We start from the raw sequence: 27205 nt of genomic DNA, 5'->3' as shown, positions 1-27205 counted from the left end.
TTCTACATCTATTGAGATGATCTTGTGGTTTTTGTCCTTGATTCTGTTAGTATACTATATTACAGTTATTGATTTATGGATGCTGAGCCTTCCTTGCATCCCTGGGATAAATCTGACTTGGTCAGGGTGTATGATCTTCTTGATGACCCTCTGTATTGTTTACCAGTATCTTGTTGAGGATTTTTGAATCTATGTTCATTAGGGAGATTGGTCTGTAGTTCTCTTTTTGGGTTGGGTCTTTCCCTGGTTTTGGAATCAAAGTAACACTTGCTTCCAGGAAAGAGTTTGGAAGGCTTAATTCCCTTTCAATTTCCTTGACAAGTTTAAAGAGTAATGGCGATAGTTCTTCTTTAAATGTCTTGTAGAATTCAGCAGTGAACCCATCAGAACCTGGGCTTTTTTTGTTGGTAAATTTTTTATTACATTTTGTATTTCACTCATTGTAATTGGGGTGTTTAGAATTTCTATATCTTCTTCATTTAACTTTGGCAATTTGTATCTATCTAGGAATCTGCCCATTTCTTCTGTGTTTTCCATTTTATTAGAGTACAGGTTCTCAAAGTAGGTATTGATGAGCCTCTGAATTTCTGCTGGATCTGTTGTGGCTTCAACTTTTTTATTCTTAATTGCATGTATTTGTGCCATTTCTTTCCTTTTTTTGATAAGGTTGGCTAAAGGTTTATCAATTTTATTTATTCTTTCAGAAAACCAGCTCTTCAATTCATTGGGTTTTTTTGTATCATTCTCTTAGTCTCCATTGCACTGTTTTCTGCTCAGATCTTTATAATTTCCTTTCTTGTATGAGCTTTGGGTTTGTTATGCTCTTCTTTTTTTAGGAGCTTGAGGTTCTGCATTAAGTTATTTAACTGAGTTCTCTCTGTTGTCCTAATATGGGCATTCACTGCTATGAATTTCCCATGCAGAACTGCTTTCATTGTGTCCCACAGATTCCTGTATGTTGTACTGGCATTACCATTTACTTTTAGAAACTGTCTAATTTGTTCTTTAATTTCCTCTGTGACCCATTGGTTGTTCAGGAGAGTGTTATTCAATTTCCATGTGTTTCTGGGTGTTTTGCAGTTTCTTATGTTATTGATCTCCAATTGTATTGCCCTATGGTCTGATAATATACAGGAGATAACTTGAATTCTTTTACATTTACTTAGATTTGCCCTATGAGCTAGCATGCGATCTATTTTGGAGAATGAGCCATGTGCAGCTGAAAAGAATGTGTATTATGATTTTGTGGGGTGGAACACCATAAACATCTCTTAAATCCATTTGTTCAATAGCTTGGTTCAGTTCTAGAATTTCATTGTTAATTTTTTTCCTAGATGATCTGTTTATTTGTGATAGAGGGGTGTTGGGGTTCCCCACTACAATTGTGTTATTGTGTATTTGGTTTTGCATGTGTATTAATATTTGTTTTGTATAGTTGGGGTATTTGTATTTGGTATATAAATATTTAGGATTGTCATCTCTTCCTCTTGGATTGTTCCCTTCACAAGGATGTAGTGACTATCTTTTTCTCTCTTAATTAGTTTTGGTTTGAAATCTACTCTGCCTGCAAATAAGATTGCTACCCTTGCTTTTTCCTGGGTTCCTGTGGCATGGAAAACTGTTTTCCATCCTTTTGCTTTCAGTCTATGAATTTCCTTTTGAGGTAGGTGTGTTTCTTATATACAGCATATTGCTGGGGTTTGCTTCTTAATCCATTCTGTCAGTCTGTTTCTTTTGATTGGTGAATTGAGGCCATTAACATTGATAGTTATAATTGAGAGATATTGACTCATTCTCACCATGATGTTTTCTTGTTGTTGGCTCTTTTCTTATTTTTCCCCCTTTCCCTTTAGTGCCTTCCCTTGTGTGGTGTCTTCTCTCTGTTGGCCCTCATGGAGTTGTGACCTTCATTGTCTTTTTTAAGGTGTTGCATAAAACTGTTAGGAGTGCTGGTTTGGTGTTCTTGAAATTTCTCAAGTGTTCTTTGTCGTGAAAGTATCTAATTTCCCCATCGATTTTGAAAGATAATTTTGCCAGATACAACAGTCTAGGTTGGAAGTTATTTTCTTTTAGGGCTTGAAATACTTCACTCCAGGCTCTCCTTAATTTGAGGGTTTGTGTTGAGAAATCTGTCGTGATTCTGATGGGCTTTCCTTTGTAGGTGATTTGTTTCTTTTCTTTCACTGCCAGTAGAATTTTGTTCTTCTGTTGGGCTTCTGGGATCTTGACTATTATATGTCTAGGTGTAGATTTTTTTTTTTTTTTTTGGTACTGGGGATCGAACTCGGGTCCTTGTGCTTGCGCAGCAGGCAGCGAAACCGCTGAGCTAAATCCCCGGCCCTAGGTTAGATTTTTTTTGATCGTGGCGGGATGGAGTTCTATATGCCTCATTTATCTGTGTGTCCAATTCTCCACCTCTGTCTGGGAAGTTTTCTACTGTTACTTCCGTGAACAGATTTTTTATGTCAATTGTACTTTCTCCTGTTTTTTCATGGACTCCTATCAGTCTTATGTTATTCTTCTTTGCATCATCTAGCAGCTGTTGGATTGATTTCTCATGGTCCCTTACTATCTTTAAGAAATCTCTGTTTTCATGGTCCTTAACTGCAATCCTGTCTTCTATATATGATATTCTGTTTTCAGATTCTCTTAGTCCGCTCTGCATGTTTTCAGTGGAGTTTTTGATCTCCTGAATATCTGTTTGAATCTGTTTCATGGATTCCATTTCTTTTTTATGTTGGGTGATAATGGTTTCCATTTCTTTCTTATGCTGGGCATTCATGGCTTCCAGCATGTTTCTGATCTCATCTAATTTCTTTGTCTGTTTCTGCTCTAGAGCCTCTAATCATGTCTTTCACTCTGCTCACCATGTCTGTATTTATCTGGGAGATTATTTCTGCTTTGAATTTTTCTAGAGCCTCATGTATCTGGTTTGTTACTTCCTGTGCTATCATTTCAGGGTGTCCAAGTGGTTGCTTATTTGACTTTTCCACCTCATTTCCCCCGAATTTGCCTTTTGGAGGATGGAAGTTTGAGTTTGTGACTTGTTTAAATGTCTTCTCATTTTTGTTTTTGGTACTGTCCTTGGTTTAATTCCTGGGTTGATTTTTCAAAATTGCTTAATGCAGGTATCTTTGTTGCTTGTGTTTAAAACCCTTGTGGAATGATTCCTTTTCAGAAGTGTCTTCCAGATATGGCTTGTGTTTAGGTTTTGAGACTCTAATGACTCTGAGGCTATTTTATTTTCCTTATACCAGGAACAAGAAAACTGATTAGATCAATCACAACATGTTAGGCCAAATGTTAAAATCAGAAATACCATAGCATCAAGCACAGCTTAGAAAATGACAATTTGTGGTAGTTGTTAATCTATCACATTTAACTATATGAAGTATAATCCCCTGTGCCTCTGTAGTGTGGGACCAGGTAGCAGAAGAGCTGGAAGGGAGATGGGGGGATGGAATTTGGCCTTTCAGGTGCCCGCACAACTAAGCGGAGCACTGGATGAAGGTGGGGCTCCAAGCTGCCATGATACTGATTTTATAAAGGAGATAAAATCAGAAATACAAAGAAACAGACAATTGCCTTTATTTCCAATCTCTTTTAAATTCTTTTAAATTGTTATAAGAATTAAAAATTCTTTAAAATATCTAGAGGAGTTACCAGTTTAGAGTCAACACATTTTGAAAATAATATTTTTATTGTACACTGTGCATATTGTATTAAATATAATTTTACAGCTTACAAATAACTAGGTTAATAGTATCACTTTTACTTCTAGCTGAAAATGATATGTTGAATACTCAAGACAGAAAAGAAATAATGAATGGTACAAAATCAGGAAAAATAGCCAAGAATAGATTTTTCTAAAACATTTGGCATTCTACTTCAAGAAACTGATAACTCTTCACTTCAGTTATTTTATCCCCATGACATAGACAGGTCCTTTAAAGAACAGAGCAGCAGAAAATCTTCTAAATCAGAGGCCAAGTATGGGTCATGTGTTCAAAAATGTCATATATGATGCTTTTCAATGGCATAAAATAAGTTAATCTAATGTAAATTGTTTCTCATATCTGCTGATATAAGAAGGCTCACTTCTTCCTATCTTCTTTAACAGAACACTATTCCTCACTCTTAATGCTTAATCCAGACCCCCAAATCATTGTAGAAATATTCTGCCAGGGGAATTGGCTTGCTATGCACATGAAGAAACCATTTAATTCTAATGTGAGGAATCAGAAAAAGTTTCATGGGTAACATAAAATTAGAACCAAGTCTTAATGATGCCAAGGTAAAATTGCTATCAGGCTGGCTTCTAAGGAGGTCCCTCATAAGAGATGAGCACCTCAACTACAAGAATTTCAGGATATATCCCTGAGAGTTATTGCTAGATGTATTGGGGTACAGGAGTTCCCACTCAGAAATGACTGTGGGTGCCTAAGGGTGAGATACATTATGATCTAGAATTAGGGTCCATATAGTTTTTGGAGGTGTCCTTTAAGAGGGAAGATCTAAGATGTTTTGCCTATGACATTCTTTAAATTATTTACATTTGCTTCTTTATCTTTGTATCAGTTTGTTACCCTTTACTTTATCAATTAGATTAATTTATGGACTTTTAGTATCTAAGATTCTTAAGAATTTGGGAGTGATAGGCCTAGGAAAAAAAAAAGCCTAGAGAATCAGTTTATGGGTTACCCTGGATAACTTTGACTATACATTACAGCTACAATTTCCTTCTTTCCTGTCTACTTATCTTTGTTTATTCTATCTTGCCTTAAAATGAGGAAGACTGAAATTCCCAGGGCAGTATACATTTTAATGATGCATGTAATATAGGGTGTGTACCAGGGAAAATATGGGAGACAATAACATTTGGAGGATACAAACCAACCAATGGAGAAAAATAAGTTTCTCTCACTGAAATTTAGGCATAAATTATGAGAATGAAATTTTAAAGTCAAGACAAAGCAAAGCAATACAGAGATACTCAAAATGACTTAAAAAGTTCAGAACTATGAGAACCCTCAGAGTATCAGAATCTCATTTTAACTCAATTGAGGGAAATAATTGCGTGCCTGTTATGGGTTAGGCAATGTATTATTTATCATTATATTGTCACAGCGGGAGAGGAAGCTGAAGTTTATAGAGATTGTTACTTTCAAAAAGCTTGTTGAGGGCAGAGTTGGGATGTGAAAGATCTCCGTGACTCTGTATTTTAAATGGTTATCTACTATTCTACTGCATTCTACATCTAAATTGCTTTCTCTGATGTATTAACTGGAGAAAAAAGCCGGAGTTGTTAATCTGGGAAAGGGGTTATAGAAACTTAAGCGATCATCACTGGTAGTCTTTGGCATAGTTGCAAAGCAGTTAGGTGCTTGATATTACCAATTGCCTGTCTCCAAATAGAATAAACTAATTTGCTGTAATCCAACAAAACAAATTCAAACAGCTGTATACAATGCCATTTACCTCTTATAACCAGGGGATTCTGGTTAAAATGAGAATATCATGCTAAGCTATGACAAATACAGTGACCTCAACAGATTGTTGATTCATTAAGTTATGAGAAATAGTAGTGAGGTCATTCCTGTCCCAGGACCTATAGTGGGTCTTCCTTTTCCCCAGTATTTTATCATCATTTGCTTCTGGTCACCATCTTCCTGATAGGAATTGCCAGCATATCATTTCCATGGAAGCTCAGATTACTGGAGGGGTTCCTCTAACGAACTTCTTCCTTCCCCTTTTGCCCCCTCAAATGTGTTCCTCACCCAGCAGCCAGTGGCCTCACTTTAAGACATAAAGTATCGTGTCATTTACTAGCCTACAGCCCTAGAGTAGCTGCCCACGTTTCTTAGAATAAAGGTCAAAATCCCCTTACCATGGTCTATAAAGTTGTAACTAATTTGCCTAAATCCTAACTGCTTTCTTGAATCAATTTTCTATATCTCTCCACTTCCTTTAGTATTCTAATCATATTATTTGAATTTCTATTTCTGGAATACAGAAATTACATCAGATGATAGAAGGTGAGTGCTTATGGATTATAAGAAAATAGCCTTGAGTATCCTGACCACTGAATATTTTGTCAATTAGAGGGAAATGAATATAATTGAATGCATTCAAGTATCGTAGATAGATAATAGTAAACAATATATTTGTATTATTGCTATCTACCAATAGACAGAATTGCTATCTAAAATTGCTATTTACCATGTTTTCTCAAAAACAAGAGTTAGCTGGAAAAACAGGCTTGAAAACTAGAGATCAAAAATGCCAGACCCAATGAGCGCACCCTCGCCTTACCTGCCTTACAGAGTAGCTACTACACGAGAGAACAATGAAGGCAGGTGAGGCAAGGACAGGCTTATTGGAGCTGGCAGTTTTGATTTCTGACTTTCAAGGCTGATTATTTTCTGGCTAGGTGTTATTTTTCAGGGAGGAGGGTATCTGTCCGTCTATGTATTTAAGAACATACTGTAGTCTAAGAATTGTTTCACAGGTCAGAAAACAAAAGAGATAAGTACCTGAAATTTTTCTAGTGAGATGAGAAAGACAATATATAGATAATTATGTATGATGCATCTGATAGCGTATATTAAGAGAAATTGTGGAAGCTATGTATTGGAATTAGCCATTTTATACATAATGGTCAAGGAGGGACTTATGACTAAGATGACATGAGAGAACTTCGGAAACGGAGACATATGCACTCCTGAACAAAGGGTTTTCCAGGTCAAAATAACAGCAGACGTAAAGACCCCGAGGCACATGCATAGTTAATATGATCAAGTTAGAGTGGGAAGGAAAGTGATGAAAGAATAGAGAGGGAGGCTGTAGGAATGGAAATTGTGCTCTGAAAATGAGTAGACTGATGGCGTTTGAGGAGATGAGGAAGGATGGTCTGAGAATAGGGAGATGGACAGCGGGTGGAAGGAGAAGCAACGGGCTGGAGATGCCATGTGGGTATGCACCCACAGCCCATGGTGAACGTATTCATTATGCATCACAAGCATACTAATAAAAACGTTTTAAAAACAATATGACAAGAACAATGGGTTATGTTTGCTTGAAGCGAGGGGAAGCCTTTCAAGGGGGACTTAATTGCACTGTCTCTTATATTATAATAAATTTTTTAAAATAAAAAATGAAACAAAACAGAAGAAAATTGGCAGGTGCCAGATTATATAGATGATGATAAGAGCACTCTGTTTATTCTGAGAAAAACAAGGAACTATTTGAAGATTTCAGTATAGGAATGGCTCAAATTATTTAATCTATTTTTCAAAAAAATTGCTCTGAATGATTTAAGAATAGAAAACAAAGAGCCAAGAAGAGAGACAAAAAAAACTAAGACCACAATAAAATGGATTATGACAGTAGTACAGATCAGAAATAATATTGGCTCAGATAAGGATAGCGACAGTGTAAGGGTGACAAATGCTACAGTCTGGAAGTGTTTTGGTTTTCGGAAGTGTTGCCAACAGGATTTACTTGGTGGGATAGATAAGAAATGTTGAGAGAAAAAATGTCGACATAACTGCATGGTGCTACATGTATGTTAATTGGCTAGGGTTCACCATTCCACAGTGCAGAGCCTACTGCATAGTGCAGAGCCATACTGCAGAGCCTTGTGATGTACACGGTGAATAAAATTTTCTCTGTTCAAAAATTTTGTTTAAATAACTCCAATGTTTTCATCTCTGGCAACTTGGAAAAAAAAAGATTTTTCCATTTTCTAAGATGGGGCAGATAAAAAGGACAGAGAGTTAACCACTATGAAAATATGTAAGGTTTAATATGCCACAAGGTAGTCAAAATAAAAAAAAGTCATTAAGAAGTCCCAGATCCTAAGACAAATCTTTTTTTTGTTTGTTTGTTTGTTTTTTCTGGTTTGGTTATGTGGACATTTCATTCAAGATAATTTATTCTCCTGCTCACTTTGATTTTTTACACTTTTCTGATGATATTTAATTTTTGAAGTGAAGCCACTCTTTAAAATGAGAGTAAGAGACTAAAAAATTATGGCTCCAGAAAAAGACTAGATTCTAGAGACTTGTCCTTGTGCTAAAGCCAGTGTGCTTTGACACACCACCCTTTCTGCCAGGTCTCTTGTCATCTTACACCAGAGAGCACATTAAAAAACATATTCTGTCCGCCTGCCTTCCTTCCTTCCTTCCTTCCTTCCTTCCTTTTCCTTCCTTCCTTCCTTTCTTTTTCTTTCTTTCCTTCCTTCCTTTCTTTCTTCCTTCCTTCTTTGTTTCTTTTTCTTTCTGGTGATGGATTATTATTTAAGGATTTAAAGAAAGAAAGTGCATGGTGAATTTTTCATTCAGAAAAGCCTCCATTACCCTTGGCATTCAGGATTTTTAATATGGTAACTTTAGCAACTTGTAGGAGAAATAAATCTAAATTGTAATAGGTTATATAATCTAAATTACAGGAGGTTAAATAGTAAATTGTGAGTGAATTTTAAATGACCAAATGTGGCATTAGCTTTATAAAAAAAATACTCAACATAGCTGTGCAATCCTTAATAAGATATATATTTATAGGTACACGTGGATATTCAAAGACCATGTCTGAATAGCTCCACACATAAATACATTCGACAGAAGCACTGTGATAATAACATGTAACCAAAACTGGGATTAAAGTTAGGTTGTGTACAAGTCATATGTTGGTGTTTTGCTTTCCCAGGAACTTTTTCTCACCATGGTACATAGTTTACCTCTTTGATATTGCAAGAAGAAAAGGAGCCTGATCATTGTATTTTCTAATCATATTTTACATCCTTTTTTTTCAATTTTAGCCTTGGATCCACTGTTCAGTTCTCTTGTGATGAAGATTATGTTCTACAGGGAGCAAAGAGCATAACCTGCCAGAGAATAGCTGAAGTCTTTGCTGCATGGAGTGACCACAGGCCAGTATGCAAAGGTAAAGAAAAGTTTTAAAGTAAAAATGCTGTCTGACCACATTGTAATAGTTTTAAGTTTGTTTATTGAGTGTAAATGTAAGTTAAATCTATGAGCTGGTATCTTCATGAGTCACTTAACACATGTATTGAACAATATTTATTGAAAATCTGTAAACTGCTCTGTTGGGTGCCCAAGAAATGTCTGATCTAATAGTCATGCAACAAAGTGTAAGACATTGGAAATGTTTCTGGTCTTTTAAAACAAAAATCACGATTACCCTCCCTTTAGAAATACTGATATGGATTTCTAACCATATTTCCACCTCTACTCATACAATCTGTCATTTTAATTATGTATGTGTTCATAAGGTAATGCTGGTAGCAGTTAGAAGTGAAACTCAGCTTCCATAATTAGTTAAACTAAGAGAAGCCAATGAGTTCTCTGGCTTCACATACTACAAGTAATTGTAGATCAAGCATGAGTATGCAATGCAAAAAACTGACTCAGGGAAAGGTTAAACGGAGATAAAAATGTTATTAAAGAAGAAAATGTTATTAAAGAAGTTTTAATTCCTTGAGTGAGGAACCAGGAAAAAACTAAAATTACCAGCTTAAGGTACCTTTGAATTTGTAAATAGGAGTTCAAATATTGAAATGTATACACTTTACCTGGTGCTGAATTCTATTAATGATTCTCAGTAAAAGAACAATAACTGATGATGAGCCACAGTAATTCCTTATAGTATCAATACTGTCATGGTCAGCTTTAAAAAAACTAATATACCAAGTTTATTAGACATAAGCATCAAGGTTTGCAAGAAGATGCATTGAGAACAGGTTCATTCCCATTAGCAAGGACTTGTAATGCCTGCCAGTAGAGTTAAAAGCTATATCTCAAATTTAGAGATCAGTCATTGACTTGTGACAGAGCATCAAAATAATTATGACTTCATTGAGACAAGGTATGAATAGAATTGAATGGTGTTACACCTTTTCTTGGCTTCTGTGTTGTTACACCCGCTCCCACCTTCTGACTGCCTCTTTGCCATCTGCTCCATTTGCTCATTTTTCACTTTTTGAAATTTGACTTGCTAACCATGAAAGCCTTCTCTCTGTGCCCTCTCCTTTGTCCTTGCTTCCACTCCCACCACATTTCTTCAAATAAAATACATTCTTATGTATTACATGAGGGTCTTCCTTCTTAAACTTCATGAAGCTGTATTTTAAAACTAACTTGCTGGCATTCCTAGTTGCTGATTGTGTTGTTGTGGTTACTTTTAATAATGACATTCATCATTTTTGGTGTCTTAGTCCTCAAATTCCTCAGCTCTTCTTCTCCCTCGAATATTTCACTGAGTCACCAGACCCTGCAGAATCTTCAAAGACAGGATGAGAATGATGTCAGGGAAGTACAGAAGGGGCAGATCTGAGAGCTGCTATAAATGGAAAAGACACAGTATTTCACGACTGGCTGGATATAGAAGGAGAAAGTGACAGGGAGACAAACATGATGCTCAAGTGTGTATGAGTAGAAAAGCCTTGTGCTGTTAAAAAACATGAAAGAACTGAAAATGGAGTTATGTGGGAAAATATCCACAGTTACTACAACATTGTCGTCATTGGCACCAGTTTTGAAACACTTCCTGTGTGCCAGGCATTATGCTAATCATCTCATATACTTTGTCTCATTTAAGCCTCAAAATAAACCAATAAAGGCATTATTATTTCCATTTTAGAAATGAAGAACATAAGGCACAGAGTGATCCAGTCACTTTTCCAAACTCAAATAGCTAGAAAATGGCACAGTCTTTTTAAAAGACTTTTCATAAAGTGGGGAGGAGGAGCCAGATTTCAGAACATTAGCGAAGGATGAGAAAATGAGAGAAAATGATAAAATGGATGCAACAGATACACTCCACTTAGTTGGCAAAGGCAACCCAGAGTGAGAAAGAAGAGGGAATTCTCAGGTTCAAGTAAAAGTTTCTTGTCATATGTAGATGTTTATTCATCACCATTCCTTTTTTAAAGGCTTATGTGATGACATATAGGACAACAATATTAAAATAATGAATAAAACCAAGTTGATGAAAAGGTGAGATAAAAGTTATATGATTCTAAACATTACATAGAATTATGTAAACAATGCTTTAAATGGTTTAAGTATTAGATTTAAATAATATAGCTGTCAAACATGTAAAGAAGCCCAACCAATTTATATAAAAAGCATTATCTATAGGAGACAATCATGCTAGTGACACAAGGAAATTACACTTTTTCCTGGGTGTGATACATAAAATATCTTGAATATTCTTTATGAAGCACATACTACGTTTTGTTCAGTGTCATCAGTATACTGACACTGAATGGAATAATAAACTGCATTACACTGATTTCTCATAGTTCTCACCACTCAAGATAAAATTATAGCAATAAGCAACAATGTTGTGAACATCATGGCTTCATAATGATATGTTCCAAGTATCTTAGTTCACTGTTTACATAAATTGGATGTGTGTATTTTTGGTAGAAAAACATTAAAATAGATGATATATTCAAGAAAATAGATTAATGTTAACATGGGGGAAAAACATCTCACATTAAAAAGTTAGAGCCAGATCATAGAACTTAAGATCTCTGTACAATAAGATTGAAAGTATAGGGCTGGGGATTTAGCTCAGTGGTTCTGGCGCCTGCCTTGCAAGTGCACGTTCCCGAGTTCAATCCCCGGTACCAAAAAACAAAAAAAAAAGAAGAAGAAGAAGATTGAGAGTATAAACCATTTTATTCTTTAAGGGTTCTCATTTTGGTAACAAAGAATGAATTATGCATGTGATTGTATAATGGCTCAAAGGCAGAAAGAATGTTTTACACTATTTTGTTAATTTTCAAAATGGCACAAAGTGGAGCTCTTTAATGCTTCCAATCTCAAGAAATGTTTGTTGAATATTAATATGATTGTTATCTGTTTTAGATTCTAATATAGTTAGTGGTATCTAAAATGTATGTGTGTGTTCATTCAACAGTCATTAACTGAGAGTTATAAAATTGCACGTTCAAGATTCATATGTTGATATGATTTCACCTGGCTTTATATCATTTTGGCAGAAGTTAATCACATATACATAGCTTTAATTGCTCATTGCTTTCAAGGCACATATGTGTATGGTTTATAAAATACGTTTTGCTGCTAGAAATTACTAGCCATGCTGTTAGAAACAGTTATGGAGGGAACATGCTGAAATAGTAATTGAAGTTTAAAGTGACTATCCACTGTGAGTCTGAAGAAAGAGTAGTTCTTGTGTCTCATGGGTGTTTGGACAGAATAAAGATGCTTTCTGTAGAGAGCCGCATAAATAGCAGTATCAGTGTAGCACACCTTTGAGAGATTAAAAATATAGCTGCTGTCTATGTGTTGCATGGTTGAGCAATCAAGAAATGGTGATTTTCAAAGGGACAAAAAGTTCACACAGAGAGAAAATTATGAAATAAAAGAAAACAGAAATTCATAAATTAATATTAATGGGTTATTAATGAGTTTTATGCAAATTCAGACAATTCTATTCCCTAAATGGAATACATATACAAAGTATTTATCAATTTATACTAATGGAAGCAATTATTCCTTTGTTGGAGATGCAGAAGATGCCCAAAAGCTGGAGCTTATGCAAATAAGCAAGTAGCCTTATACCTTGAATGATATATAAAATGTTAGTTATATAGCTTTTGCACATTTAAAGAAACAGCATTTGGGATGGGGAACTGGTAATTCTGCTCATTTGGAAAAACATAAGATATTTGATAATTATAGGCTGACCAAATAATTAGAGATGGAACAAACAATATTTATTTGGATGCCCCCCCAAAACCAAGATTTGTTTCCAGTGACTCAAGGCTATGAGCCATTCTTGGGAATAATGGAACAGGAGGTTAAAGGATGATTAGAAAAGACACATTTTTCTTGAAATACAGGAAACTAGTATAAAAGTCATGGAATCAGCTTTTAATTCCTTTATTCAGCCAATTATGTTTTTGTTTATTTATTTCTGTATAGATCAATTTCATTTTAATCCTGAACATATGAACATGAGTTGTCATAGTGGATTAAACACCGTGGTGTGCAGTATTTGGTATGAGGACCAGCGATGTAGCTCAGTGGTGCAGTGCCAGCCTAGCAAGTGCGAGACCCTGAGTTTGATTCCTAGTACAAAAAAAAAACCCAAAAAAAAAACCACACCAACTCGGTATGAAAGCTTTTATTATTTTGTTTTGCTTTAGAAAGCATACACACCAAACTAGGTATAATATTCCAGACCCTTTATGTACAAGATAGAAGCAACCCTCTGCAAAATTCATTTGCAAAGCTTATTTTTCTATTTGGAGATAGCCATTCATTTAGATGGAAGGAGTAACATGTGGGCAGAAGTTTGAAATTATTTTGCATATGGAAGTCATTTCAAAAACACAGAGAAAAAAATCGTAAGTAAAATCACAATGTGAATTTCATATATACAGAGGGAGTGGAGGGAGAATGAGAATTTCATTTTGGTTGGCTAGATGAATGAGTGTGACATAAGATTAGAAAAGTTCTGTATCTCCTGCTTTGAAATGTCTCTGGAAGCAACCTAAAATTCCACACCCCTTATCACTGTTCCATAAGTGCCATGACCACAATTATTTCTGGCCTTTTAATTGAGACTACAATGTATCCTACATATGACAGTTTAAGCTTTTCAAAATCTTACTTTTGTTACAACTTTGGAATGTTCAAAGATTCCATGCCATTTTTCAATTTTGTACTATAAGCCAGAAAAATGAAATAATCAAGAATATCAACTTAAGTGTCATACTATGCCAATCCATATTCATGATCTTCTACTTTAACAATATATCTTCTTTATAATGATTATATTTTACCTATAAAAATGATGTTATATCAGTACTCATGTCATTGGGACTTCCAAATTGGGATGGAATGAGACAATTCATTTAAAGCGTTAGTATAGAAGGCTGACTGATTCATAGTAAACATTAACAAATAGTGATGGCATGATAGACATGCTGCTCCTGCTGCTACCACTAATGATTGCTCATTCTCTTCATTTTCAAAATTATCCATAATTTGTCTTCATTTAAATTTGTTTCTTCAGCTTTTGCCAGAAGTCCATCCCTGATATTTCAGTATGGAACAGAATCACCTCTCTGATTTTCATACATCTCTGATCTGTCCCTGGAAAAGCAGACCTCGTAACCATATTCTGCCCAACTCCAAACATTTCCCTTTGTGTTCATCTCGTCCAAAAATGATTTTCTACTTTAATTATCAATTACCACCTCCTTCTTTAAAATTACTTTTACATTTTAGCATTCTTTTTGTCAATGTTCCCTAATGCTTTCATGACCAGGAAACATGCTGTTTCCAACATCACCGAGAAAGAACAAAATAACCAACATCTTTGAAGTGTTTCCATTTTGAATGATCTGTTTCAACTATTGCCAGGAAAAGGGTAATTATCAGCGTGGTCTATGCCCCTAATGTCTTCAGTTCAATAAAAAAACACACGAATGAGTTTCAATTAATTTCTTTGTGCACAAAGAAAAAATGTTGCACATGTTATATTCTAAATGAGTTTTTTTTTGCTTAACCTAAGAGCTATGACAATTATTAATCAGTATTTATTAATAGGTTTTATTATAAGTTTTCAAACTGTTACAAGTTCCCTCTCACATTCTGTTCTTGTTTATAATGTTTAGCCCAGTGGCCATTGGACTCAAATTTTTGTACATATAGTAGTTGCTAAGTAAGCATTTAAAGTGAATATTTTGGTAAGATTTAATTCATTACAACAAACAGCTTGAAAGGATAGAAATGTGATCATTACAAGAAAAGAAAGCTGCCCTGCTAGAATGATTCCTATGACACAAAACCAATTAGAAAATTTTGCCCAAGAGCAAACCATAACCTACTGAAATTTATCAACCAGAAAGATACATAGCAGGTGTTTTTCTCTAGTTGTTGTTAAGCCCTCTGAGTTTCATGGGATTCTGATACAAGTGAAATGATGCATAATAAGGATGATATTAGCAATTAATAGTGTGACATATGGTGAAGAAGATAGGCAGATGGTGTAGATACAAAGTTTATCACACATTCTTATTTCTTGGTGGTCATTTTTTTCTACAAGTAGTAGTTTGAGTTTTTTTTATATGTTATGATCAGAAACTAAATCTTGGTCTACCAATTAACAGATTTTCATAAGATATTATTCACATGTTATTTGCTGGGAATTAATGGTGATATATTTATAGACACCTTATTAGTGGAAAATGTATCGTTTAAAATTCAAAACTATTTGAGCAATTGGAAATTTTGCATTTCAATGGTGCCTTTCCAGTAATTGTTCAGAAATATATTCCACATATCCTGCTCAGATTAAAATTATTAGAAAATATACAAAGAATGAACAATTGTGTGTTTCTGTTTTGGTATATGGGGATGAGTCTCAGTTTACACCTAGTAAAGAGAACTATCTGTCTGTCAACTTAGCCATCTCCTAAAAATGTGACCTTGCCCATCTGATTAATCTTTTGGCCTGGAATTTGATTATTTGTAAATTAATGAGAATATATACAAGAGGAATTGACCATGTACTTCTTCTAGATGCAAATTCTAAATATTCTGAAGTACAATTATTGCTTTTCTGCACTGGTAGTACATGTTAAGTTTATTTTCAGTTCAATGTTCTTTTTACCTTTGCCTACCCAACATTTATCTCAGCTCCTGGTGTACAGGCACAAAGTAGCTGTTTTAAAGATTTTGACAAGTTATGCTAACAAAATATTACAAGTCCCTATGCTACTGTGTTTGGGATGTCAAATACTTTTTTAAAGGACATATATATTTATTGACTCTCACAACTATGGTTGTTGGTCATCAAACTGCTTCAAAGTAAGTTAGACTCTGTAGATCTTACATTCTTCACTTATAATAATCATCATAATTTCATGCCAAGGTGAAGATTATTTGTTTTCTTGCATTTCCTTATGATTAATGCACCTGTGGCAGCGAGGAATCGTCTATTTGTTGTGGCCACAGAAATTTGAGATTCAGATCTACACAGAGGAGAGCCACATAATGATTTTAAAAATATGAAAGTAAGTTTATTATAGAAGTATAGCAAATATGAGCATAGTCAAGTGATATATTACCACACAATGAGGCAGAGGACAACACCAAAGATGAAGGGTCTTGCTTGAGAGGGAACCTCCAGCTGGGGAGAGAGAAAACGGCACACCACATTCAGTTTCTCAGTATCTTAAGCACTACGTTCAGACAGAGGTGACTTGGTGCCAGCAGGCCTATGTGGCTGGAAGGGATCGTTCACCCTTGGCTAGAGCCTAGCAATGGTCAGTTTTCTGCTCATGTTAGTATTTATCTCTATATACTCATTTTGTGGGAAACAGTCAGCCTCCCTGCAGAAAGACGCGCAAGCCAAGGCCATTCAGGGAACACATGCGTTTTGGGGACTCTCATCACTTTTAACCTTTTCCCTGCCAGCGCCTCTATAAAATGATATTTAAATATGTTTCTTTAGAAAAGTAAATTTGATTAAAATATGATTTTTGAATTCGTTATATGTTAAGAATTAAAATTTGGTTAACCATTAAATGAGAAATAAATCTTTTAATTTTTAAAATCAATAAATAACAATTCTAGACTGGGAGAGAGAAAATAAAAAGAAAGGCACATTTTAACTTGTAGCATGCATGATTTTGAAGGCTCCAAATCTGGACTTTCATGGAGATAAAATGAACTATGTATGCCAGTGAACAATAAGGAAATTTAAAAAGAACTCATAAACAACAGATGATTTAGCTAGACTAAGCAACCAATAACTAAAAAAGTCTGAGATACCATAATGCAGAGGAACAAATGAAAAATTAATAAAGACAGCCCAAGAAATTCAGACCTTGAAGAGAAACTACCTATGTGAAAGGAATTTTCAAAGAATTCTTGAAATGATTTTTTTGTGTTTATAGTAAATCTTGGAGATTTCTCAAAATTGCCCTGTGAAGTAGAAAACTCCATTTCATGTTTGCTGAGAGGATGTGCTATTAGCAGAAAATAGCTCAAAGCTCTTTGATGACTCAATACCCTTTCCACTAATACTGTACTACTCATGTAGAACAGTGAAAACACTAAAGATGCTGGAATAAGGACTCCCTTATTTAATTTCTCCTAGTGAAAACCAACTGGAGGCAGAGTTAGTTCTGGGGAGGAGGGTTTGTAGATAAAAGTGATCATGGTGTGGTCACTGGAATGCCTGATGATTTTATGTGCACTGAAAATACAGAATTGTACCATGCAAAGTAAAAGAAACAACATGAAATTGAAAAAGATTTCAGAACATCTTTGAGAAAAGGAGGTATTTTTAATAGCCTGTATTCTTTCATATAAACATACAGAATGTATCAAAACTTGATTTTTCCCTTGCATAATGGTATACATTGACATTAGCTAGCTTTATGCTAATTTTTGTGGATTTAGGTATATCGTGGCTGCATTCCCAATATCTAGTAATGCTGGGCACATGGCAGACAAACTAAAAATGCTTGAATGAGTCAAGTTTTGGATTATCACTGGCTAAGTACAATCTAAGAAACACAGAATAGAACTGAACAAATGATGTCCCTGAGGAACTTAAGACCTCATTACACTCAAACAAAGTACACTCAAATAAAACAGCCAGAGAACATCCTAAAGCGACAGAGATAGGAATGTGTGGACAAAATTTAAGTCAAAAAGGAAATTCAAAACAAAGACAGACAACATAAATTATAATATTAAATTTTTAAATGATTTTAGTTGTCTGAAAATATTGCTTAACTACTTTATCTTGGAATTGAGTATTTTTACTTATTTCTTTATGTTGAAAATTTATTTAACAAAACTGATGTTTCCATAGTAATTATTTACTAGGTAAGTGAAGAGAAAGGATGAGTTTTTCTCCTTATTGAAAACAACAATGTACTGCAATGGAGAAAAACAGCAAAGTATAGATTACTATACATCACAGTAAAAGCAGTTATTGCACATAAATGCAACTCTTTAACTTCAAAGAGGATGAAACTACCATTCTGCTTCCATGAGTCCAGAAATTTTCATTGAAAATGATTAGAGATTCTAGAAGGAGAGATAAACATAGGGATTAAGAGATAAAAAGACATTCAAGATGGAGAAAACTATATATTCATAGAAAGCACAAGGTCATAAAAGATGTGTATTAGAGAGACAGACAGACACGGAGATCGAGAGAGAAGAGTAGATGAGAGAATGGTGAGTGAATTACAGGAGAACATAAATTCAATTATGGTTGAAAATGTAGAAATCCTATCTATCTATCTATCTATCTATCTGTCTATCTGAATTGATTGTGAAGGTTTTTATAAGTCAAAGTTTTACCCTGGATGCATAAAGCAAAAATGCTTTTTGCTTTTATCAATGCAGAATTGTATATAGATTTAATGAGCTGAGCAATCATTTACTGATTGATAATATGTACCAGTTAGACACTATACTAGACACTGTGGATAGAAAGGTAAGTGAGAAAAACATTTCTACACACAATGAGGTTATTTTCCATGGTGAGGAAGAGAAGATTCCAAACTTCGTATCTTAGTATTCAGTTTTAACTTGTTACTTCCTCTCTCTCTCTCTCTGTCTCCCCCTCCCTCTCCCTCTCCCTCTCCCTCTCCCTCTCCCTCTCCCTCTCCCTCTCCCTCTCCCTCTCCCTCTCCCTCTCCCTCTCCCTCTCCCTCTCCCTCTCCCTCTCCCTCTCCCTCTCCCTCTCCCTCTCTCCCTCTCTCCCTCTCCCTCTCCTCTATCTCCTTTCTTTCAATGTGCTGGTGAGTGAGTCCAGGGCCTCGCACATTGTAAGCATGCTACCACCGAGGTTCACATGCACCCAATGCTTTATTTGAAACCCTGTATGCTGGAGCTATGTAAGATGTGAGTGTTCCAGAGTTTGAAAGTGTTTCCCACAGTTTCCCAAGTGCCTGAGCTGAACTTTGCAATTGTATTGGACAAGGTACAACAGTGTGAGAATCATATGTGCAAGGACATGAAATACTATGGCCCAATATGTTTTTTAGAAATAGAATATATACTTTTTTAGTCTATATGTTAACTATTTGTATATCTTCTTTCAAGAAATGCTTATTTATACCCTTTGCCTGATTTTTGATTCAGTTATTAGTTTTCTTGACATTGAGCTGTTGAGTTCTGTATAAGTTTTGCATATTATGCTCTTATCGGATATATGATTTGGAAATATTTTCTATCCTTCTATAGAATGTGTCTTTATTCTGTTAGTTACTTCCTTTGGTGTGCGGAAGTTTTTACTTTGGTGCAGTCCCATCTGTCTATATTTGCTTTTGCGGCTGGTACTTTTGGTGTTATGTGCAAGAAATCATTGCCCAGCTTAATGTCAAGAAGATATTTCCTGATGTGGTTTCACAGTTCCAGGTCTTACATTTAAGTCTTTAATCTGTTTTAGCTGATGTTTGTATATGACATGAACCCTAGCCCAATTTCATTCTTCTGCATATGCATATACTGTTCTCCCAGCGCCAGTTATCGTCTCATACACTTCAGAAAGGATATTAGCAAACAAGACGAAGGGTAAGTGTTTCTGAGGAAGTGCAGAAGAGGGAACATTTGCATACTTTCTGAGGGACTGTGAATTAGTACAGCCAATCAAAACCAGTTCTATCAACAATAAAACTACTATATGGTCTGCTAATCTCACTGTTGTGCTTAATGCCCAAAAGAAATGAAGTCAGCATATAGAAGAGATACCCGCATATCTGTGCTCCTTGCCAAAGTGTTCAGTATAAGAAAGATACAGAATCAAACTAAGCATCCCTCAACACACGAAAAAAGAAAATATGGTATATACCTACTATGGAATACTACACACCTTTAAAAAGAACATCCTCTGGCTGGAGTTTTAGCTCAGTGGTACCGTGACTGCCTCGCAAGCACAAGGTCCTGAGTTCGATCCCCGGTACGGCAAACAAAACAAAATAAACAAAAGAAGAACATCCTGCCATTTGTTACAACATAGATGAACCTAGAAGACAGTCTGCTAAGTGAAATATGCTAGGGAGAGAATGAAATTTGAATTTATTGGAACACAAAGTAAAATGGTGATTGCCAAGAGCTATATGGTAATCAAAATGTAAAAACTTTCAAGTAAATCTTTGGATGAATAAGTTCCAAAGATTTACTGTACAGAGTAACTATAGTTAATAATAATATACTGTATATTTAATATGGCTGAGAGTAGATTTTAAATTTCACCAAAAAAACCACAAACAAACAAGAAAGTGTATGAGGTGATGGATATGTTAGTTAGCTTGATTTAGTCTTTTTCACAATGTAGACATATGTCAAAATATACAGCTTTTGTCAATTGCGCCTTAGTAAGACAGGGATTTTTTTTTCTTTTTTTTTTTTTGGTATCAAGGATGGGACTCAGAACCTTCTGCTTGGGAGGCAGGCAGTGGCACCACTGAGCTAAATCCCAGACCTGAGAATTTTTTTTTATAATACGTAAGTGAAAAAATATATACAATTGAATCAGAATGAAGTATGAAAGAAGCAACACTGGAGATAGAGTATTCAATTTGGAGGCCGTTGCAGTCATTTAGAGGACATCCACAGGACAGGGTTAGGAGAAGGAAGCTGAGCCTGTGAAGGACTGAAGGAGGAGCCGCTGAAGTGGAGATGCTGTAATAGTAGGAAAGAATGGTGGCTGAGATGTGGTCAACGTTTTTAAATGCTGCAAATGGTCAAGAAAATAAGACTTCAATAGCTAAGACATCTGCAGTGACCTTGGTAAAATCATATTCTTTGGAATTACCGATGAGGAAGCTACATGGCTATAGTTGAGGATCAATGAGGTGAGAAAATTGAGACTTCCAGTGGAAAGCAGAAGCTGGGTTATGAAGCAAGGCAAGAAAAAGAGAAGTTAGTGGCCAGATAGGGGCATGCAGTTGAGGAAAGCCTGCTGTTAAGATGTGAGAGACTTAATAATGGGGACAAAGACAGCGTGCTGGTGAGAACTGAAAGTACTAGGGAGAGCTAGGCCAGTCGGAAGAGTACAGTGCAGGGAGAGGAGGTGTTGGGGTTTACAATAGAGATGTTGCCACTGTCCTTGTGTACACATCCTCTCCCTGGGGGTGGGGAACAATGGGGAAAGAACTGGGAATGAACAGATGGGAAGCAAAGATAAAGCGTCATTCTCAAGTGGGAACATCTAGTCCCGTGTTTTTCTACTAAGTAGGGGAGGTTAACTGAGGGGAGCAAGTTCTGTCCTGATGGTGGGTGGAACTGAAGACAAAGCTGATATGAACAGGGAACTAGAAGAGGTCAGAGCAGCCAGGCTCTGAGAAACAGCCAAGTCTGGCGGGTCTCGTTTAGCTCAGTAGTCCTCATCTCCGGCTGCACATTAGAATCTCCTGGAGAGCTTTTAAAGTTAAAAAACTATGCCAGAGGCCTACCCAGGAACAATTAAATGAAGTCTCTGGAGGATAATTTACTTACTACATCCCTGTCTGTGATAAATTGATCAATTTAACTGTATCAAGGGTTCAGCAAACAACTTGAGCTTATCTTGTTTCTTAGGGAGTCTCTCACTTATTCCCAAGGACTCCCTGGCAGGATGCTTGGAACATTTAGTTACACATACTGTATTTCTGGTGCACAGACTGGCAAAGTGGATGTTTGATGCATTCAAGTCACCAAGCCAAGGCAGCGGGCAGCTCGTCTGGTCCTCTTAGCGCTGGACATTTCCAGGTACCAAGGCAATATAAATTTACATGTTAAATGTCAAAGACGGACTCATTCTCATACTTAAAACGTATTGTCAGCTGGAGTGGCACTGATTTTCTTTTGAGATAAGAGTTTCTTGTGGGGGAGATGAAACAGGGTCAGAACTAAATGCACTGCACGACATTTGCACTACTGCTGTCCTTTTCAGCCACCTTTCACTTATTTATTCCAAGGAAATAAGAAAAGACAACGTAGGTATGCAGCATGGGGATGGTTTTGAGATGAAAATTAAACAACCAAATATGCTTTTATAAAACATGAATTGCTTCAGAAGTCTACATGAAGTGCCACCTTTTCAACATGTTTACTAATTTTGCACCTTCTTTATTCATTGTCTATTCTTGTCCATAATCCAATTTATGGAGCAGTTGCTTTATTGGGTTTTCACTTCAATCTCTTTATTTTATTTATTTTTTGTTTTTTAAATTTTTTTGGCTTAAATTCTTTTATTGGTACATTTTAGGTATACAATATGTTTAGATTTATCATTGAGTGCTTGTACCTATACATGATGTATCTTGGTTTTCATTTTTTCCCCATTACCTGTGCACCCTTCACCCCCTCCACCCTTCCCTATTTACATAGACTTTGTTTCAATTTTTTTCTTTTCTCATAATTTTTCCTTTCCCTTCTTTCCTTTCCGCATCCCCTCCCACTTCCCCTACCCCTTTGGACCTTTTCTTCCTATTTCAAATTATCAATTATTCAATAATTTGAAATCATTTGATTTTAAATGAAAACTTACCTAAATATTTACATTTCTGTTATGCTGTTAAGGTCAATATTTAGTGACTAATTTTTTATTCAGTTATTTTATTAGAAAATTATTTTCTCACTTCTTGGGAGAGAATAAAGAAACATTAGACACTATCACATGTTCATCAGTTTTAAAAATTGTGTCCTGAATTTATTTAAAGTTAACACATTCATTTGCTTGACTTTGAGTAAGCATCCAATTCAGTATTTGAAAGATAAATATTTATGCTTTGTAGGATCCAAAATTATGTATTTATCTGAAAATAAACACATGCAGAGTTTTGACACTATTACTTTAAATGACCACAACACAATTTACATATTCTTACTATTTCCAATAAATTCTAAGGTAAAAATATTTATACATAAACATTATAAAGCGAAAGTGGTAAGAAAAGTTTTATTGATTTGCAAATTCTACTTCCAGAGTTAAATATGGCTTGCCATAAGACTAAAAGAAATGTCTTCTGGAAAGCTTTTATTCATCATTCTTACATTCTCTACATATAATTTCCTTCTACATCATGTAAGAAGCATATGATATTCTGCTTGTTTTAAGAAATTTTAAAGAAATTTAAAACAAATTCAAACAAGCCCTAGATCAGAGACAAAGGGTAATCTACACATCACCACAAGAGTAGGAGCCAAAATATAAGCCTTGATGCCACTTTCCTGAGCCCCATTTCTCACAGGGCCACAGGAAGAGGCAAAGGCAAGATCTAAACATGCAGTGAGTTACATTATAGAAAGGGACTCTGAGAAGAGCATGTCTAAATGTTTAATAATTTGGAGGTAAACTTCCTATACTTTTTTCCTGAAGGGAGACACTATCTCTGTCTTCCAGCACTATATGTGTACTTATCTTTTGGACCCTCAAGATATGACCAGGCTGACATAATGAGCAACTTGGGTTAGGACCGGAATTTTAGTTTAGTTGCAACCAAAATGTTGAGTTATGACCTGGATACTGGCTGGTTGTGTTTCCAGGTGGTCTCAGAAACAGATTTAAACCTTTAAAGAATTCTGGGAGGAACATGACAACATCCTTTCCTGTGTGAGGCTAATTGAGAAATCCTGAGCCAATGTCTTCTCTAAGGACACTGAGATGGGCTTGAAAGAAAGTGTGGCCTAAAATTATGTAGGAGAGAGACTTTGAAGGCAGTTTATCAACTTGAGTTACCACCAGTGAACTGAGTTCCTGAGTCAAGGGTCCACTGCACAAATAACCTTAAAGCTGCTCACAGTATTGTGGCCAGGAAGCAGAGTGAGAAGGCAGAGGTATGGCAGGAAGGTACACCTTTCCAGCTCATACACTAGGGACCCACTCCTCTGCCCAAGCTCCATTCTACGTTCAACTGCAGTGTTCTCATGATCCGGTCACCTTTCAAAAGCCTGGCCTCAGAGTGCAGGAGAGTTTTAGCATTCATTCTTGATCTAAATCACAACAAATGGAGACTTAATTAATGTTTCAATTTCATTACTGATCAGTGGTCTGTGTAGATTTTCTATAGTTTTTAAGTTTTTTTGTAATTTTATGACAAAATAAAACAAAATTTCATAATCAAGTAATAAGAGAAAAGCAATAGTTTTGCCCTTTTTTCATTATCTTCAAAGTAGTTACTCAGAGTACAAAACATAAACCAAAAAGACTGACAAAAAAAGAAACAGAGGTAATAACACAAATCCTTCTTTTCAATGAACTAAGATAAACTGGTAGTATGAATTACAACAACTAACATATACATTGAAGTATTTTTTTAAAACAAAACAGTTTGTGATTTGGGAAAGTGACAAATAACTTTGAAAATATATTCCAGAATAAAGGTGGTCAGTGCTTTTGATTGCAAGATGTGCAAAAGCACAACTGACACATAGAGATTTGCCTGATGACAAAATCCACCCTTCAATTTCTACAATATCTTGGCTTTTGCTATATTTTCCTATGAGAATTCTCATTAGACACTCTGAATAATTAGAAAGCCAGAGGCTGGGACCAAGTCCATTAAATTTTCATAATATTACATTAATTTAGGTCATTATCAACAGGACTCCAAACTTCAAAATAAGGACTATCTCCGGGGACCCAACTTGGGAACAAATTACATTGACCATCAGTGCTTAGTTAAGAAAGCCAGATGACTTTTCTCTTTTATTTTCTTTACTGATCTTTGCATTTTTCCCAAGGCATAAATGCATGTACTTTGTATTTAATAATTGGCGCAGCTCACAAGAGGAAGGTCTAGGGCAGTTGTACCTTCTATAACAACCCTGGCTAGTAAGTGGAGGCTGATCTGAATGTCTTTCAGATCTGAGGCAGAATCGTCAATAATTCCAGCTAAAGTCAGGGACTGATTTTATACCACTTTTTCTGATTCATAATGACCCTCAGTAATACAGGGTAATTGACCTCAGAGTTCTCATGAAAAATAACTCACCTGCCCTTCTTGTCACTCGCCAAAGTAACCAAGGCACTCTCATTGTGGCAAGATATCTACAATCATCTAATGTCTCTAAAGTCTATAGGTAGTGCTTCTTTAAACTGTTGAATTTATTCTTTGATTTAAATTGAGAGATATAATTGAATGAGTTTATCATATGCAATATGTTGTTCTGAAGCCTATATACATGGTGGGATGGTTACATCTAGTTAATTAATATTTTGATTACTTCACATGATTATCATTTTTGTGGCAAGAACTTTTAACATCCAGTATTTTAACATTTTTATCTGTGGTCACCATGCTGTATAATAGATCTGCAAGGTGTCTTATTAACACATGTAAGGCACATGCCACTATATTTTGGAAAGAGATTCTAGTTAACATCTTTACCCTTTTAAAGTATTGTTTAAATATTTAAAATTACAAACCACCACCCCCTGAGAAGGACATGTGTTTGCCAGGGGAATGGGGTTGACAGTGCCTTCAAAGTCCCTTTCAAGTGACTAGGAAAGCTTAGGGTTTCCAATCTGATTTGAATAATCTAATTTAGACTTTCTTTTTGGAGGAACTCTGTTGTATTTGTTCATCCATCCAGAAAGATGACATTTCTTCATGCCATGAAGTGACAGAGCTATAGGAATAGAAGCAGGGAAAATATCTAGAGTTATTAATAACGAGTTTATTCTGGAAGTATAAATGTTGAATCATATCCTTCTGTTTCCCATGGACTTCTTTTTTTTATTAAATTCTTTTATTGGTACGTTGTAGGTATACAACACAATTACATTTCTCATTGGGAATTGTACCTTTAAATAATGCTTCTTGGTTCTTATTTTTTCCCCATTCCCAGCCCTCCCTTCACCCCCTCCACCCTTCCCTATTTACAAAGACTTTATTTCCTTTTTTTCCGTTTCTCATCATTTTTCCTTTCCCTTCTTTCCCTTCCCCTGCCCCTCCCACTACCCCTACCCCTTTGGACCTTTTCTTCCTATTTTACATTATCGATTATTCATTCTAATCATTGGTACATTTTAGGTATACAATATAATGACATTCATCATTGGAAATTTGCACCTTTACATAGTCTCTCTTGGTTCTTATTTTTCACCCTTGCCCAGCCCTCCCTTCAACCCCTCCAGTCCTCCCTATTTACAAAGATTTTGTTCCTATTTTTCCATTTTCTCATATTAATCCCTTTCCCTTCTATCCTTTACCCTAGTTCTCCCACTTCCTTTCCCTTTGCCCCTTTTCTTCCTATTTCACATTACCTATTATACATTTAGTCCTTATTTACACTTTCAGTTTCTCACACCAGAGAAACTGTTTGGTATTTATTCATGTGTGTCCTATTTATTTCACTTAAGAGTATCGCCTCAATGTGCATCCACTTAGCTATAAATGTCTCTAATTTCTCATTTTTTATGGCTGAGTAGTACTCCATTTTATAAAAAAAAACACATTTTCTTTATCCGTCCTCCAGTTGATGGGCAATTGGGCTGTTTCCAAGTTTTAGCTATTACAAACTGTGCTGCTATGAACGTGGGGGCACATATATCACTGTGGTATGATTCTTTTAATTCTTTGGGGAAGATCCCCAGCAGTGGAATAGCAGAGTCCAATGGGACTTCCAGTCCTAGTTCTTTGAGGTATCTCCATACTGATTTCCACAGTGCTTGCACCAATCTACACTCCCACCAGCAGTGGAGCAGGGTTCCTCTTTCCCCACAGCCCCCAGCATTTGTTATTGGTGGATTTCATGATAGCAGCCATTCTTTCTGGAGTGAGGTGGAATCTCAGTGTTGTTTTCATTTGCATCTCTCCAATGACCAGTGATGTTGAACATTTTTTCATGTATTTATTTGCTATTTCTACTTCTTTGTGTGAAAAATGTCTGTTCATTTCAGATGCCCATTTTTGGATTGGGTCTTTAAATTTGGGAGGTCTGATCTTTTTAAGTTCTTTATAGATTGGAGATAGTAGACCTTTGTCTGAGGAAGAGCAGGTGAAGATTTTTCCCCACATTGTGGGTTGTCTCTTCACACTGCTGGTGGTTTCTCTTGCTATGCAGAAGCCTTTTAATAAGAAGAGATCCCACTTGTTGATTGTTTGTGCTAGTTCATGGGCAACTGAGGTTTTGTTCCTAAAATCTTTTCCTACACTGATGTCTTCAAGGGTTCTACCTAACCTCTGTTC

General features: G+C 35.7%; 1 protein-coding gene across 6 annotated transcripts in view; it reads left to right on the top strand.

Annotated features, from left to right (window-relative positions):
- Csmd3 (CUB and Sushi multiple domains 3) overlaps positions 1–27205 on the top strand; it is a 1141260-nt gene that overhangs the window by 472147 nt on the left and 641908 nt on the right. For all 6 annotated transcript variants that reach the window (XM_087190703.1, XM_087190702.1, XM_087190706.1 and 3 more), the window contains one exon: positions 8819–8943. In XM_087190703.1, the coding sequence (XP_087046829.1) occupies positions 8819–8943 (125 nt within the window). The remainder of the gene's footprint in view (positions 1–8818; positions 8944–27205) is intronic.

This window comes from Heterocephalus glaber, unplaced genomic scaffold (assembly GCF_053883595.1).
Source record: "Heterocephalus glaber isolate CG9 unplaced genomic scaffold, H.glaber_assembly_v1.0 deba00001555, whole genome shotgun sequence".
In the NCBI taxonomy this organism is placed as follows: domain Eukaryota; kingdom Metazoa; phylum Chordata; class Mammalia; order Rodentia; family Bathyergidae; genus Heterocephalus; species Heterocephalus glaber.
This window is presented reverse-complemented; position numbering and strand designations above follow the sequence as displayed.